The 15,015-nt window shown below is 46.0% G+C and overlaps 5 protein-coding genes across 9 annotated transcripts in view; all 5 read left to right on the top strand.

Annotated features, from left to right (window-relative positions):
- Window positions 1-460: 460 nt before the first annotated feature.
- LOC103381294 (cytochrome P450 2K1-like) lies at window positions 461-4,403 on the top strand. Its single transcript, XM_008313577.3, has 9 exons — window positions 461-826; window positions 1,017-1,179; window positions 1,788-1,937; window positions 2,129-2,289; window positions 2,370-2,546; window positions 2,728-2,869; window positions 2,939-3,123; window positions 3,208-3,349; window positions 3,707-4,403. Exons 1-9 carry the CDS (start codon window positions 623-625, stop codon window positions 3,889-3,891), a joined length of 1,509 nt encoding a protein of 502 aa, XP_008311799.1. The 5' UTR covers window positions 461-622; the 3' UTR covers window positions 3,892-4,403.
- A 570-nt stretch (window positions 4,404-4,973) lies between these two features.
- Window positions 4,974-8,321, top strand: LOC103381293 (cytochrome P450 2K1-like). The gene is made up of 10 exons (XM_008313575.3): window positions 4,974-5,089; window positions 5,406-5,588; window positions 5,676-5,838; window positions 6,365-6,514; window positions 6,589-6,749; window positions 6,830-7,006; window positions 7,330-7,471; window positions 7,550-7,734; window positions 7,811-7,952; window positions 8,035-8,321. The coding sequence occupies exons 1-10, from the start codon at window positions 5,057-5,059 to the stop codon at window positions 8,217-8,219; spliced, it is 1,521 nt and encodes a 506-aa protein (XP_008311797.1). The 5' UTR covers window positions 4,974-5,056; the 3' UTR covers window positions 8,220-8,321.
- A 61-nt stretch (window positions 8,322-8,382) lies between these two features.
- Window positions 8,383-9,706, top strand: LOC103381299 (cytochrome P450 2K1-like). The gene is made up of 5 exons (XM_008313582.2): window positions 8,383-8,407; window positions 8,719-8,960; window positions 9,047-9,188; window positions 9,244-9,372; window positions 9,594-9,706. Exons 1-5 carry the CDS (start codon window positions 8,383-8,385, stop codon window positions 9,683-9,685), a joined length of 630 nt encoding a protein of 209 aa, XP_008311804.2. The 3' UTR covers window positions 9,686-9,706.
- A 108-nt stretch (window positions 9,707-9,814) lies between these two features.
- LOC103381295 (uncharacterized) lies at window positions 9,815-14,243 on the top strand. 4 transcript variants are annotated; one of them, XM_025056763.1, is made up of 10 exons: window positions 9,815-9,950; window positions 10,050-10,349; window positions 10,647-10,901; window positions 11,531-11,836; window positions 11,937-12,173; window positions 12,264-12,389; window positions 12,475-12,503; window positions 12,665-12,712; window positions 12,928-12,993; window positions 13,440-14,243. In XM_025056763.1, exons 1-10 carry the CDS (start codon window positions 9,902-9,904, stop codon window positions 13,569-13,571), a joined length of 1,548 nt encoding a protein of 515 aa, XP_024912531.1. In that variant the 5' UTR covers window positions 9,815-9,901; the 3' UTR covers window positions 13,572-14,243. The 4 variants fall into 4 exon arrangements, with proteins under 4 accessions (XP_024912531.1, XP_008311800.1, XP_024912529.1 ...); XM_008313578.3 differs by having other exon boundaries at window positions 12,270-12,389; window positions 12,925-12,993; window positions 13,440-14,236; XM_025056761.1 differs by having other exon boundaries at window positions 12,925-12,993; window positions 13,440-14,236.
- A 122-nt stretch (window positions 14,244-14,365) lies between these two features.
- LOC112487199 (uncharacterized) overlaps window positions 14,366-15,015 on the top strand; it is a 4,241-nt gene continuing 3,591 nt past the window's right edge. For both annotated transcript variants that reach the window (XM_025056792.1, XM_025056790.1), the window contains exons 1-2: window positions 14,366-14,507; window positions 14,608-14,919. In XM_025056792.1, coding sequence (XP_024912560.1) covers window positions 14,462-14,507; window positions 14,608-14,919 — 358 coding nt within the window. In that variant the 5' untranslated portion in view covers window positions 14,366-14,461. The remainder of the gene's footprint in view (window positions 14,508-14,607; window positions 14,920-15,015) is intronic.

Here is a 15,015-nt window from a genome sequence, read left to right as displayed (position 1 = left end):
GTTAGTCTGTCTCTTTACGTCTGTTCAGACTCTTCTTCCCTTCGATGAAAACTCAGTGACCAAACAGTGATGTGTGATGTTCACTGCTCATACACAGGAAACGAAAGAAGAAGAATGGCTTGATGGAGAAAGTGATCTGTGTTTTCTACTTTACTCAACAGTCAGAGGGTTTATACACAGACTAATCCTGTTTCTCATGCCACCATTATCTATGGTGTACAGTAGCTACTTATATTTTCAACACTATGTCTTGACATGTTTTGCCGTTTGATGACATCAGGTGGATTTTCCATTTGCGTGGTGATCATTTTATCACATATAACATATATTCCATAATATATAAAGCAAGATGTCTTACTTTCAGCTGAAAAGCAGAGAAAATCAGAACGTATGTGTGTGTGTGTGAAACTACTCTAACCTCTGTACACACTCGTCTCCTCGCCCTCTTATTAAACTTTCACCACATATTAAACATTCACCACAACCATAAAGAGCAGCAGAGTTTTCAGCCTGACTTTCACGTCAGATCGATGCTTTGGTTTCAGTCTGGACCACAGCACCAAAGGAGTCGGTCCTTTGACCACATCGCTCGGCGGCCCAGGAACAGACCAGCACACAGACGATGGCTGTATTTGATGTTTTACTCTCGTCCTCGTCCGGATCACTGTTAGCAGCTCTGCTAATCCTGCTGCTCCTCTACTTCATTTCAAGCTGGAACTTCAGCTCTCAGGAAAAAGGCAACGAACCTCCAGGACCTAAACCGCTCCCACTGATCGGTAACCTCCTGCAGGTCGACCTGGACAGACCCTACAAAAGCCTCCTGGAGGTGAGGGCAACTGTAGAACGTTGTTGTTGGAGCTCAAGCTGCAGCTAATATTGATGTGTGTGATTGAACGGTCAAATGTTGTTGTTGTTGTTGTTGACAGTGTGTGTGTGTGTGTGTGTGTGTGTGTGTGAATCACAGTAACAGCTGGACTCCTGTACTGATGTTCCTAACACTTTACTCTGGTGAGCAGCTTTCCAAGAAATATGGAACAGTCTTCACCGTCTACTTCGGATCCCAGAAGGTGGTGGTCCTGGCAGGGTACCAGGCGGTGAAGGAGGCGCTGGTCAACAACGCCGAGGCGTTCGGAGAGCGAGAACCTCCGCTGGTGTTCAAACAGACTTCAGAAGAGCACGGTGAGAACAAAGATGGAGGAACAGGGATAGTAGAACAGTGATGGTAGAACAGTGATGATAGAACAGTGATGATAGAACAGCGATGATAGAACAGCGATGATAGAACAGCGATGATAGAACAGCGATGATAGAACAGTGATGATAGAACAGCGATGATAGAACAGTGATGGTAGAACAGCGATGATAGAACAGCGATGATAGAACAGCGATGATAGAACAGTGATGGTAGAACAGCGATGATAGAACAGTGATGATAGAACAGTGATGGTAGAACAGCGATGATAGAACAGCGATGATAGAACAGCGATGATAGAACAGCGATGATAGAACAGCGATGATAGAACAGTGATGGTAGAACAGTGATGATAGAACAGCGATGATAGAACAGTGATGATAGAACAGCGATGATAGAACAGTGATGGTAGAACAGTGATGATAGAACAGTGACTTTGACTTTGGTTCTGCCCATAATAAACCGTGGTGAGACTTTATACTAAACTATACGACACTATGGTATAGTAATAAATCACACTCATAGAACACAGCGCCACCTTCGGTCCAGACTTTGGACCTTTGAGGCTGATGGACTGACGTCATCTGTCCTGCAGGTATTTTATGGTCCAACGGAGAGTCCTGGAAAGAAATGAGACGCTTCGCTCTGACCAACCTCAGAGACTTTGGCATGGGCAAGAGGGCAGTGGAGGACAAGATCATGGAGGAGTGCCACTACCTGATGGACGTTTTCAGGAACTTTAAAGGTCAGTAGTCAAGATCTCCTGGTGCAGCAGCGACAGCAGATAAATCAGTTCCAAGCGATCGCTTCGTCAGAGTCAAAGAACCTTCTGCATGGCGGGCAGACAACACCGTTCCACTGCTGTTGTTTCTTGGTCTTCTGTCTCGTTGTCTGGAGGGGAGTTTTAAAGACTTTTTTGGTTTCGTGTCTCACCAGGAGAAGCCTTCGATACGACAGCTCCGGTCAACCAAGCCGTCTCTAACATCATCTGCTCCCTGGTCTATGGGAACAGGTTTGACTACAGCGACCCAGAGTTCATGTCTGTGGTCGACCGGACGAACAGGGCCGTTCAGATCGCCGGCTCGGCAGTGATGCGCGTGAGTTGGAGACTTCTGAGGAGAATGTTCCTGTCTTGTCTTAGCAGCAGCTCATACATGTTTTCATTTGTCGTCAACAGCTCTACAACAACTTCCCATGGCTCAGTAAACTCTTCAGCAACAAGGAGTTCTTCAGAAACATAGAAGAGAACAAGGAGCAGAACAGAAAACTCATCCATAACCTGAAGGAGACCCTGAACCCACAGATGTGTCGAGGGTTTGTGGACGCCTTTCTGGTCCAACAGCAAAACCAGAAGGTGAGTTCAGATGAAGTCTCTCTGAGACCAGGTATACCATCAATAGTTACTTTAACGCTGGGTACCCTGTGTGACCTCACGACCTCTGGTGAATATTCAGGGCTGCTGATGGACGTCAACCACCATGAGACCTGCAGATTCTTTGTAAACCTGGTCTCTCTGTCTTGTGTTTCTCCTGCAGGAGTCTGGAGTCACCGACAGTCACTTCCACACCAAGAACCTCATGGTCACGGTTATGAATCTCTTTGTTGCCGGCACTGACACCACAGCTACCACCCTGAGGTGGGGTCTCCTGCTGATGGCCAAGTACCCCAAGATTCAAGGTGAGAAACTTTGAAAGACCTCTGTAGTTGTCATGACAACAACAGGCCCAACATGTGCTGTACCAACAGACCAGGTCCAGGAGGAGCTGAGGAGGGTCATCGGGACGGGTCAGGTCCAGGTTGAAGACAGGAAGAACCTGCCCTTCGTCAACGCCGTCATCCACGAGACTCAGAGACTGGCCAACATTGTCCCCATGTCTCTGCCTCACAGAACCAGTCAGGACGTCACATTCCAGGGCTACTTCATCAAGAAGGTCAGAGTGGGCTGCTCACAGGGTATGGACTGCTTTAAGGCTTAGTCTGGGTTTTTGGCGTAAACACTGAGTTAAAACCCACAGGGAACCACGGTGTTTCCACTCCTGACCTCTGTCCTTTACGATGAGACGGAGTGGGAGAACCCTCACTCCTTCCATCCTGCTCACTTCCTGGACACAGAGGGGAGGTTCGTGAAGAGGGACGCCTTCATGCCCTTCTCTGCAGGTTGGTGTGGTCCAGGGTCCAGGGTCCAGGGTACCCCTCCTCTAATGCCACGTCAATTAGAGGCCTGTCATCAATTACATTTTTATCAAAATACCAATATTTGACACAAAGTATTTAATGTCAAAAAAGTTAGATGACAACAGATGAGTGAACAGACTTCCAGGTGAGGTTGTGTGTACATTTATATCAGTCTACAACATACCACAGTAAGTGTGTGTGTGTGTGTGTGTGTGTGTTACCAGTGTGCGAGACGTGATGGTCAGATGTTTTAATTCCCCTTTTTTGTCCTTAGTTAATTGGTTGTTAATGAATCCAAACAACTCCCAGTCCCCGTTTAAAGACATGTTCCCTCCACAGGTCGGAGGATCTGTTTGGGGGAGAGTCTGGCCAGGATGGAGCTCTTTGTCTTCTTCTGCACCCTCCTGAAGAGCTTCCGTTTCTCGTCTCCACCTGGAGTGTCAGAGGATGACCTGGATCTGACCCCACGTGTGGGCTTGACCCTCAACCCCTCACCCCACAAACTGTGTGCTCTCCCTCTCTGAAGCCCGACTTCTGGAGACTTCAGTTTGACCACATTAGCCGACAGATGATAGTTGACTGTGGGTTAGTGTGAATTCTGCAAAAAAATAAAAAAAACAAATGTTGTGAGAAAAGTTTTGTTTTTACCCTTGAGTCGCTTCCTGTCTGCTGGCTCTCCGTTGTTGTGACCCAGTTTTGTTCTGTTGTTGGACAGAAACACAAGCGTCGGGGACCACTGCATCATCTTCTTCTTCTTTTTTAGTTTGAGTTTTTCCTGCTACATTTCATTAGAATGTAGGTCTGTTTGTGTCAACATTCAACCCACATCGTCGTGCTCCTTCCCTGGCCTGTAGGTGGTGCTAAGTTCTTATATAGCTATGAGCGGATCTGAATAATAATAAAGAAAGTCTAAATCTTGTGAATGCCTTTGCTGCCACCTACTGGGTTTATTTTTGCACTGGTCAATGTTTCCTGTAGTCCGTTTGTACCAGGATCTGAACGTCTATAGACTGGGATTAAACACAAATGAAAACTCCTCAGATTCAGGTGTTACATTTACATATTCTCTTGGTTTCATTTTAGCATCGTTAGCTTCGTCAGCTAACCCCTAGTTACCTTCGTAATTAGTTATTGAGAACCTTTTCATCTTTTGTGACTGTTTCCGGTCTATTCTACAGCGCCACACTGTGGCCCTGTCAGCTTGGCTCTTTTTAATTGGAATGTTTTCATTTAGCTTAGCTTGTGTTAGCTACCTTGTCGACTAATGTTGACCAGTAGGCTGTAGTTTCTGGGGATTTTAACCTTCATTTTCACCATTTCCTGTTCGGCACTTTGTTAATTCGACTTTGTTTAATGCATTTTTTACTTTTAATGTTTTTGGTAATTTTCTGATTTTTATTTTAAATGTTTAATAAACCTTTGATTGTGTTCGCGTCACATCTTTAATATATTTGGATAATTTTGACTTTCTTGAGTAAACCAGAACCATGTTGGGTTCTCCTTGGTCGTTCTTCAGTACCGCCAAATGAAACTCTGCAGGCAGCCATCTTGCTTTTTTGTTTGCCAAAAGCTGCTCCCCTATTGGTGTAGTCCGATCACGTGTCGACCGTGCAGCCTCTCGCGACCCAATATCATATTACGCCCTGAAGACATTAGTTCTGTATAAAATGCCTCGTGATATTAAAAAAAATGGGCAGGATTTTTTGCGACGGACTTGTTGCTGTAAGTTTAACACAACGCCTTCTTTTTATGAACTAAAGGTAGTGTAGTTCAGACGTCAGAGCGGAGTTTTATTTCTGAAAGACTTCGTGGTTCACCTTGCCGCCTACCCGTGTCAAGTACCCGTAATAAACAACGTAAAGGCGTTAACATAGATTGTGTGTAGATTGTGTGTACTCCGTGACGTGTGCACTCCTAACACTGAGCAGGTCGTTCACCTCAGGTGTACTGTGATACTCTCTCAGTCTCTTCGTGTCACAGCTGTCAGAGCAGGAGGACCGAAGCCCAGACCATGACACTTTTTGACCTTCTCCTTCAGCCCTCTCTCAGCTCCGTCCCACTGTTGACAGCCCTGCTGCTCCTGCTGCTGGTCTACTGGGCCTCCACATGGACCTCCAACCCCCAAACAAACACCAAGGAGCCTCCAGGACCCAGACCTCTTCCTCTGCTGGGGAACCTGCTGCAGCTTGACCTGAAAAGACCCTTCAACTCTTTTATAGAGGTGAGAACCAGGCCGTACTGGGTGTCTGCTCTTTGTTTGTCAGCTCTGGTTTTCTTTTCTTCTGGTGACTAGAATTGCCATTTTCAGCTTTCCAAGAAATATGGTCCGGTCTTCACTGTTTACCTTGGACCTAAGAAAACTGTGGTTCTGGCTGGAACCAAGACGGTGAGGGAGGCTCTGGTCAACAACGCAGAAGTGTTTGGAGAAAGAGATACGCCTAAGGTTTTTAAGGAGTTCAGTGGAGGACACGGTGAGTCACAACCAGAACCACATGAGGTTCTTTTCTTTGTAGCAGGATCCCCTGTGTTCAAAGTATGGCTCTGTGGCCACTCAGGGCTTCTGGACATGATTTTATGCGCCTTGATTTCTGTCTTAAATGTTTAATTTTACTCTCTTACTGCCTGCCATCAGCTAAAGACTTTTTAAAAATTATTTTAACAACTATCTTTCAACTCACTACAAGCTAATTCTGAGCTAGATTTGAGACTTTATGTATAAACATATATATGTAGCCATAAATATGTATATAAGTATACATCCATGTGTATATATAAATGTACTGTAGTATTTTCTTATTTAGAGTAGTACTGGCATTTAAATGACCTCAAATGTCAATTATAGATTCAAATTTAATATGTAACGACTTACGAACAATTCTAACATACAGCCTCTCACTGTCTGTGTATAGATTACATATTTATACATACAGTCGGCCATTTATTGAGGGCGGGGCTACATGTCCAACTGTGGTTGGCTGAGTGTGTGCTGCTTTTCAGGTGTTGTGTGGTCCAACGGAGAGTTGTGGAAAGAAATGAGGCGCTTTGCTTTGATGAACCTGAGAGACTTTGGGATGGGAAAAAAGTCCTGCGAGGACAAAATCACGGAGGAATGTGAATATCTGATTGAAGTGATTGGGAGTTCTGGAGGTTTGTTCTTCAGTCCAGGCAGGAGTTCTCATGAGAGTTCCTGGGACCTTTCTAATTCCTGTGTCCGGCTGCAGGAGAACCCTTTGATACGACGGCACCACTGAACCAGGCCGTCTCCAACATCATCTGCTCCATGGTCTATGGCAGCAGGTTTGAGTACGACGACCCAGAGTTCACCTCTCTGGTCAACAGAACCAACAGAATTATTCAGCTGGGGGCTTCTGCAAAGATTCGGGTGAGCTTCCATTTTGGTTCCTTCGTTTCACTTCCTTGTTGTACGTTCGTTCTGTTCGACGATGATTTTTGTCTCCGCAGCTGTACAACATGTTCCCGTGGTTTAGAAAACTGTTCACCCCCAAGGAGTTTTTCAAATATCTGGAAGCTAACATTGAGCAAAACCTGATGCTCTTCAGCCGTCTGAAGGACACCCTCAACCCACAGATGTGCAGAGGCTTCGTGGACGCCTTCCTGGTCCACAAGCAAAACCTGGAGGTGGGTGGATGCATCGCAACTTCTTCAACGTTTTCCACATTCTTTTAAAGGAGTCCAAGGTGGACTAGAGTTTTTTCCTGGTCCGTAGATGGTCCACAAATACTGGTGCATGATGCGGGTCAGAATGTTTTCGCTGAGATCCAGGGAAACATTATTGGTGGTTACTGGTTAGAAAAAGGGTCTTCGTATTGACCTGTGGTGGAGGTGTTGACACACAGACCCACAGTATAGTCATACATGTGGAAGGTCAGCACCATGTGACTGAGGTCAGGTCTTCAGGTCTTCAGGGGGCTGCAGGTTCTTGTATTTTGTACTTCATGCAGGAGTCTGGAGTCACCGACAGTCACTTCCACGACAAGAACCTCATGGTCACGGTTATGAATCTCTTTGCTGCCGGCACTGACACCACAGCTACCACCCTGAGGTGGGGTCTCCTGCTGATGGCCAAGTACCCCAAGATTCAAGGTGAGAAACTTTTACCAAGATTCGTTGTTTTTGTTTGAGGTTAAAACGTCCTAGCATTAACATCTGCTCTGCCCACAGACCAGGTCCAGGAGGAGCTGAGGAGGGTCATCGGGACGCGTCAGGTCCAGGTTGAAGACAGGAAGAACCTGCCCTTCGTCAACGCCGTCATCCACGAGACTCAGAGACTGGCCAACATTGCACCTGTGGCGATTCCACGTAAGATTAGCCAAGACATCACCTTCCAGGGCTACTTCATCAAGAAGGTCAGACATCTGTCCACATCCACTGGTCAGCCACTGGTCAGCCAGTAGTATCAACAGAATCCTGTCCTGTGTCCAGGGGACATCAGTGATTCCACTCCTGACCTCTGTCCTCTACGATGAGACGGAGTGGGAGAACCCTCACTCCTTCCATCCTGCTCACTTCCTGGACACAGAGGGGAGGTTCGTGAAGAGAGACGCCTTCATGCCCTTCTCTGCAGGTTGGTGTGGTCCAGACCTTCACACTCTCATGGTCTTTGTGTGTTTAAAGTGTAAGGCGTCTGATGTTTCCCGTCTCAACAGGTCGCAGGATTTGCCTGGGGGAGAGTCTGGCCAAGATGGAGCTCTTCATGTTCTTCTCCACCCTCCTGCAGAACTTCCGTTTCACTCCTCCACCTGGGGTCTCTGAGGAGGACCTGGATCTGGCGCCACGAGTTGGTTTGACCCTCAACCCCTCAACACACAAACTGTGTGCAGCCTCCCTGTGAACCCGCCCACCTTCTGGTTCTTGGTTCATGTTGTTAAACTGTCAAATTTGAATTGAGGAATAAAATCAGACCAATTAGAGCCTCACAAAAAAAAAAAGAAAATGTGAGAGTATTTGTCTTTGTACGCAATAATACACAAAACAAAAGTATTAGTACTCTGCCAATGAAACCTAACAAGGAGTCTCACAGTTGGGTTATGAGGTGTCTTTGTAACGACCTGTGGGTCGCTGCCTGTGGGTCACTGCCTGTGGGTCGCTGCCTGTCTCTTCCATAAAGACTGAGTGCAGTTACCCAGTGAACACTGCTGTGGTTTAAGAGAATCACTGACCTTAATTCTCTGGTGAAAAACTAAAATAACTACCATTCTGTTTAATAATTTACATGGAGATAAAGTTTCCAGAGGTCAGGTTGACATCATTGATGTGTTTATCTGCTGTGGGCTGGGTCTCACTACAAGCCTTCTGACTCTATGGCCAAGTACCCCAAGATTCAAGGTGAGAAACGTCTGCAGACCTTCAGAAGTCTGAACCTGTAAACCTGACTGCTCTGTCCACAGACCAGGTCCAGGAGGAGCTGAGGAGGGTGGCTGGGAGTGGACAGGTGCAGCTGGAGGACAGGAAGAACCTGGCCTACGTCAAAGCCGTCATCCACGAGACTCAGAGACTGGCCAACATCCTGCCTTTGTCTCTGCCTCACAGAACCAGTCAGGACGTCACCTTCCAGGGCTTCTTCATCCAGAAGGTCAGAGTGGACCAACGACTGAGTGGAAATGTCTTCATGTCTTCTCCTGGCACAAAAGAAAGTTTTGTTCCTTGACCTGCCAACAGGGAAGCACGGTGTTTCCACTCCTGACCTCTGTCCTCTACGATGAGACGGAGTGGGAGAACCCTCACTCCTTCCATCCTGCTCACTTCCTGGACACAGAGGGGAGGTTCGTGAAGAGAGACGCCTTCATGCCCTTCTCTGCAGGTTGGTGTGGTCCAGACCTTCACTCTTTGTGTGTTTACAGATGTCAACACTTCAGGTCGCAGGAGTTGTCTGGTAGAAGCTCTGGCCAGGATGGAGCTCTTCATGTTCTTCTCCACCCTCCTGCAGAACTTCCGTTTCACTCCTGAACCTGGAGTCTCTGAGGAGGACCTGGATCTGACCGCGAGTCAGTCCCCACAGACTATGTGCTGTACCACTTTAAAAAGACACGCTGTAGGCAGTCTGTTAGCAGTGTTAGCAAAACTAGCTTGGCAGAATCAGCAGAATATTTTTTGCACTTGATTTTTTTCAGTAAAAATAATCTCCTGAACTGAAAAACAAAATGTTGTAAAATAAACACTTCCTGGTACTTCACTTACTAGTTACTGTACTAGTTTCGTTTTATAGAGTTCCTCTGGTTCTGGTTCTGGTTCTGGTTCTCCAGAGACAGGATTAGGTCAATGTTCCTGCTGGCCCTGATGATGACTGTGGTTGTGTGACAGTGACTCAACCGTACGGCTCCACTGCTTCTTGTTGTTGACATTTGACCTCTCCGCTGGTCTGCTGCTCAGTTCTGATCCACAGAGGCGACGAAATCTCACCAACATCCAGGACAGGAAGTTCTGTGAAACGTTGGTAAAACAGAAAGTTTGAAAAGCAGAAGTTTGACTGAGGGCGTTAGTCAGGCAAAATCAGATCTGAGAGAAGAGCGAACTATGAGGGTCCTCGTGTTGGTGTTCTGGACGGTGAGGCTGCAGATTACAGGTAACACCAGATTACAGCTCAGATTATTGACCTTTTTATCACTAAACCTTTCAGAGTATTTAGACCGATTTAGCCTCTCTCTTGTTTTTCCTTTTTCAGCGGACCGGCTGACCTCCGTCGTTGTCAAAGAAGGGGAAAGCGTGGTGTTGCCCTGTGACACTGGGATTCCTTCTGCACACGGTCGGTGCAACACGACGTACTGGATTGTCAGCTCTACACCATATAACTATCCAGTCTCAGATGGAAAGGTCATAAAACAGCTGTCTGAGAAACTGAGTCTAACGGACGACTGCTCTCTGTTGATGAAGAAGGTCACGACCTCTGACTCCGGACGCTACTACTGTCGACAGGACAGCTCTGGACATAACGACGCTTTGGTTTATCTGTCCACTGTTCGGTGTGAGTATTTACAGCTGGTCTGTGTTAAAGGTCTGGTCCTGGGGCCAACCATTGACCTTTAGATCATTTCCTGCGGTCCTACGTCTCAGCTAACTCTTCACTCTCCTCTGAGCTAACCAGCTGCTTTGTTAGTAATACTTTGGCTAACTTTTACTTACAGTTTAGTTTATTTATCGTTTTTTTTAAACTAGGCATTCTGATCAATCGGCACCACCTAGTGGTAGGTGTGTGTTTATTATTTAGTGGTTTGGTTTAATCCAAAGGTAAAAGTCTAACTTTTTCTATTCTGTTCACCAGTGTCTGAACAGAAAGAGGTTGACGGGGTGACGTTGACCTGTGCAGTGACCGTAGGTGACCACCCCAACCTCAGGGTGGAGTGTGGATCTGTAGATGGAACAGACAGCTGGACGTCACAATTTCAGTGCTCCATCAGGTTCCCCAGCTCTGTCCTCCACAACAATCCAGACTACCGTCGCTTGTTCGTCTGTAACGTGAGCAGTAAACTGAGAGACGAAGACGCTCAGACGTTCACCTTCAGAATTCCATCCACAGGTGAGAAAACTCCAAACCCACCAGACATGGAAAACTGAAAACTAAAAAACAGAAATGTTTGAAAGAACGACATTCACAATCGGGGAAATAATAACACTGAACAACAACAGAATCTAAAGGAGAATTCATTCATTCATTCATTCATTCATTCATTCATTAACAACAGAAGAAGAGAAAAAAACAGTAAAAAAAAAAAAAAAAAGGAAACAGTTCCACTGGAGAACTCTGTTGGTGTCTGTGGAACCAGTTCTTCCCACGTTCTGTTCCGACACCTGAACGTCTCTCAGCCTACGTAGGACCTGACGTCTGGGTTTGATAGTGGGTCACAACCAATGTTTTAGAAGCACACTGCCACCTACTGTACTGGAGTGGGTAGTGTCATGGTCTGACCAGTGACTTTGTGAAATAACTCAGTCTGCTCCTTACACCTTGATGAGACGTTGGGTTCACGATGCGTCGTTACAGCCTTGGTGAGAGGTGGTCTGAAGCAGTTTTTGATTTTGTCATCTCTCTGAGCGAGTGCTGCAGGTCTCACTAACTGTGTTGATGTGAAGTGATTCTTCACCAAGTGGACGACTGTGGACCTGCAGAGCCTCAACTGTGCTCTTCATGTTGGTGTCTGTCCACAGAAGATGAGACTCAGAGTCTGAAGCTGATGGTCAGAGATGGAGGACATGTGAGTCTGCCCTGTAAAGCTTTGCTGAGTCCAGATGAGGACGCAGATGCTGATTGGTTCTTCACGGCTGACCCAAGTTCACCGGAAGTGAAGCTGCTCAGCCGCAGAGAAAAAACAAACAACGACCGACCTGAACTCAGCGTCACACAGGAGTTTTCTTTGGTGTTGGAGAAGGTGACGGTGAAGGACTTTGGTCAGTACACCTGCAGGATCAACCAACCAGCTCGGAGCTCTCTGGTCCAGCTGTCTGTCATTAACAGTGAGTGACTTTTACCCGGGGGGTGGGGGGGGTTCAGCTCAGACCAAAGTCCTGGAAAGTTTTTATACACCAATCACAACATTTTTCTTTGTCCCATCAGTTTATGCGGTTGATGACACAAAGTTGGCCTGCTCAGTGTTGTCATTCAAAGCTTGTGGACACTCTGTAGAGTGGTTGATCAAGGGGGCAGAAGGTCAGGTGTCCCAGGATGGCTGTTCAGCCCAGTTGACCTTCACCACTCCTCTGACCAATCACCACGGCTGCTTCACCTGTAGAGTCAACGACAGCAGCAACGTGGCGTTGTATTACTTTGGACCTCCGTCCTGTGAGGGAGCAGGTGAGTGTCTCGTCAGATGTGGAGGATCAGCGTCTTCACTCAGCCGGGAGTCTGACAGGAGAGAGGAACTGATTTAACGTTTTGGTTGAGTTTCAGCTCCGGTTCTTCAGGATCCACACTGGTGGATTTACCTGGCCGTGGCCGTGGCCGTGGGCGTGGGTGTGACCGTCATCCTGCTAACTGCTATTATTGTTGTGTGTCAGAGAAAACACAAAGGTGAAAAGGAGCGCCTGCAGAGATGAAGGTGTTCTTTAGCTGACCGCCTCCACACCAACAGTAAAGATGTGTGCCTTTCTTTCAGGACTCAGACCTCAGACGGACAACGTTACGGTGAGAGAATACGGAGGTTCACACAGTCACAGCAGCTTTCAGCAGAAAAACACAGGAAACCACTGCAGCTGCTACGACTACTACTACGACTACTACGACTACTGCGACTACGACTACTACGACTACTAGTACCAGTAGTATTTCTGTTTGTTTTTTTGCAGGAAACAGTTCCAGTGACTACTTCTCCTACAGCAACCAGTCACAGCACGGTAACTTCACTTCCACTATTTCCTTTTTATTGATGACATTTTATTTTCTATATGTGCAGGTATTCTGTACACATAAATATATAAACATATATGTATATTTATGTACGTTTGTCTTACTGTCAAATAATTATATTAATCATCTATATTCCTATTGTTTTTGGAGATCACTAACGTCATGAACTTAGGCTAATGACACTATCTGCACTTCATAGCAGGATCTTGAAGATGGCATCTGCTACGCTTCTGTCAGCTATACTCAGAGAGCGAAGACCAAAGAGAAGGTAAATGAGCTTTCTTTGTTGCCTGTATTACGGAACGTACGGAAGGAGCTGCTAGCTAGGGCGTACCACCGGGTGATGATGCTAATTCCTGCTTAGCCTGCTAGCTGCTGTCATTGCTAATGGATGTGAACTTATTGAATTTATTTGGGATTTGTTACTGAAGCAAACTTTAGCTGCTGATTTTAACTGCAGCTGCTGCTGTTAGCTAACCATAACCCTACGATACCTGCCGCTGTTAGCTAACCATAACCCTACGATACCTGCCGCTGTTAGCTAACCACCCTACGATACCTGCCGCTGTTAGCTAACCAAAACCCTACGATACCTGCCGCTTGTTAGCTAACACTACACCTACGGCACCTGTCGCTGCTTTAGCTCCTTAATTCAAGTTTAAGTCTTTTCTTCTTCTGTGTTACTCTTACTCTTGGTTTCTTTTTCTTTTTCAGACTCACATGATGATTGAACGGGACGATGTCGATGATGACGTTAATACGGTGACCTACAGCGCCGTGAAGACGTTCTCTTCTCGTGACAACGCTCCAGACTCCGGGAGTCTCTACGCTTCAGCAAAATGTTAACTCAACATGAAGATGCTGCTATGGCTATGTTCAAACAGCGTGACAGAGATAGAAAAATACTTTTTGTTAGCAATAGATGGCGCTACCTCTCACAGGGGGAAAAAAAATTGGCGATTATAAATGACATTTATTTAATGAAAAAAAAAACGAACTAAACATTTACTATAACATATGTATGTACATAGATATAACTATATATGTACTGTAAATTCAGTTTGAATAATTTATTATATTATTATTAATGTTGTTGTTGTTTCATGGAGAAGAGCCTGAAAATAACTACGGCCAGAACACTGTCAGAGTGGGCTGAACTGAACTGTAACTTCCTGTGGCTGTAGAGACGGACGGTTCAACCTGTGGTGAACAATAACGGTGGCTTAATCACATGACACCTCGTCTAACTGTGACATCAGCGTTTCTATTTAACCCTTTAGCAGTTCTGGTTAAAAAGTACAACATACAACTTCATATGAAGTCAGTTTGAAGGCCATCTGTGAAGAGGTACACGTACAAATGTAAAAACAAATCTGTGAGAAAGAAAAACAGCTACGAAGCTTCCACAGGATTTAGCCAAACTTGTTTTTTTGCCTAAAGGAGATCTTCCTGTATATGTTACTGCATTTACTTTGTAAGAAATTGTCACCAAAATTAAAGGTTTATCTCAATTTCAGATGTCACGATTAGTCGTTATCACAATTAGAGAAGAAGACAAAAAAGACAAATGACGGAGAACAAAACTTAATGGAAAAACAAAAATATATGTAGGCCTTTAATGTGTGTGCATCAGTTCTCAGTTCTGAGAATATTGCCTTCAGTCCGGTGACCACGAAGAGGAAAGCAGAAGAAGAAGTTGATGCTCTGACAGTCATAGAAGAAGACGAGTCGAGTCGATGAAGATGTCTTTGAATTGGTTTTTCTTTCTGTTGCAGTTCACAGGTAAGAACACACTCTGCAGGAACCACCGATGGTTCCACAGGTCAGTACCCAGTCCTGGTCTGTCTGCGGAACCACCTGAAAATCCTTGTCTCCTCCACAGGCGTTCATGGGAAACATCTGCACCTGGTGGTCAGGGTGGGGGAGGAAGTGACTCTGCCCTGTGACCGTCGGCTCCATCGTCACCCTGGCGACAGCCTCTGGTTATTTAGAGCCGAACCACGGGCCCAGGCCGCGGTGCTGGTCAGCCGCGGGGTCACTGGTGGACACAGCGGATCTGGACTGAACTTCACCCAGGAGTTTTCTCTTGTTATCCAGCAGGTGGCAGTAAAAGATGCTGGCCAGTACACCTGCAAGTTCTCCGACACATCAGGACATAATCAAAGTATTCCAGTGTATCTGTCTGTCATAAGCAGTGAGTATTCCTGTTCCAAGGTCTCTTAAGGATCAAGGCTTTTTTCATTGTATTTTGTACAAAGTTTTGTAGGCCGTTTGGTTGAAGTACAGCCGT

The sequence above is a fragment of the Cynoglossus semilaevis genome, chromosome 7 (assembly GCF_000523025.1).
Source record: "Cynoglossus semilaevis isolate Cse_v1.0 chromosome 7, Cse_v1.0, whole genome shotgun sequence".
NCBI classification, from domain to species: domain Eukaryota; kingdom Metazoa; phylum Chordata; class Actinopteri; order Pleuronectiformes; family Cynoglossidae; genus Cynoglossus; species Cynoglossus semilaevis.
This window is presented reverse-complemented; position numbering and strand designations above follow the sequence as displayed.

Excerpts from the sequence above, each read along its gene's own strand:
- LOC103381293 (XM_008313575.3), top strand. The coding sequence starts at position 5,057 with ATGGGCAGGATTTTTTGCGACGGACTTGTTGCT. Across the intron at positions 6,515-6,588 it reads AGTGATTGGGAGTTCTGGAG|GAGAACCCTTTGATACGACG; the intron begins GTTTGTTCTTCA and ends GTCCGGCTGCAG. Across the intron at positions 7,472-7,549 it reads CAAGTACCCCAAGATTCAAG|ACCAGGTCCAGGAGGAGCTG; the intron begins GTGAGAAACTTT and ends CTCTGCCCACAG.
- LOC103381294 (XM_008313577.3), top strand. The coding sequence starts at position 623 with ATGGCTGTATTTGATGTTTTACTCTCGTCCTCGTCCGGATCACTGTTA. Across the intron at positions 2,290-2,369 it reads CCGGCTCGGCAGTGATGCGC|CTCTACAACAACTTCCCATG; the intron begins GTGAGTTGGAGA and ends TGTCGTCAACAG. Across the intron at positions 2,870-2,938 it reads CAAGTACCCCAAGATTCAAG|ACCAGGTCCAGGAGGAGCTG; the intron begins GTGAGAAACTTT and ends CTGTACCAACAG.
- LOC103381299 (XM_008313582.2), top strand. The coding sequence starts at position 8,383 with ATGAAACCTAACAAGGAGTCTCACA. Across the intron at positions 8,408-8,718 it reads ACCTAACAAGGAGTCTCACA|AAACGTCTGCAGACCTTCAG; the intron begins GTTGGGTTATGA and ends ATTCAAGGTGAG. Across the intron at positions 9,189-9,243 it reads CTTCATGCCCTTCTCTGCAG|GTCGCAGGAGTTGTCTGGTA; the intron begins GTTGGTGTGGTC and ends TCAACACTTCAG.
- LOC103381295 (XM_025056761.1), top strand. The coding sequence starts at position 9,902 with ATGAGGGTCCTCGTGTTGGTGTTCTGGACGGTGAGGCTGCAGATTACA. Across the intron at positions 12,174-12,263 it reads TCCGTCCTGTGAGGGAGCAG|TTTCAGCTCCGGTTCTTCAG; the intron begins GTGAGTGTCTCG and ends GTTTTGGTTGAG. Across the intron at positions 12,994-13,439 it reads GAGCGAAGACCAAAGAGAAG|ACTCACATGATGATTGAACG; the intron begins GTAAATGAGCTT and ends TTTCTTTTTCAG.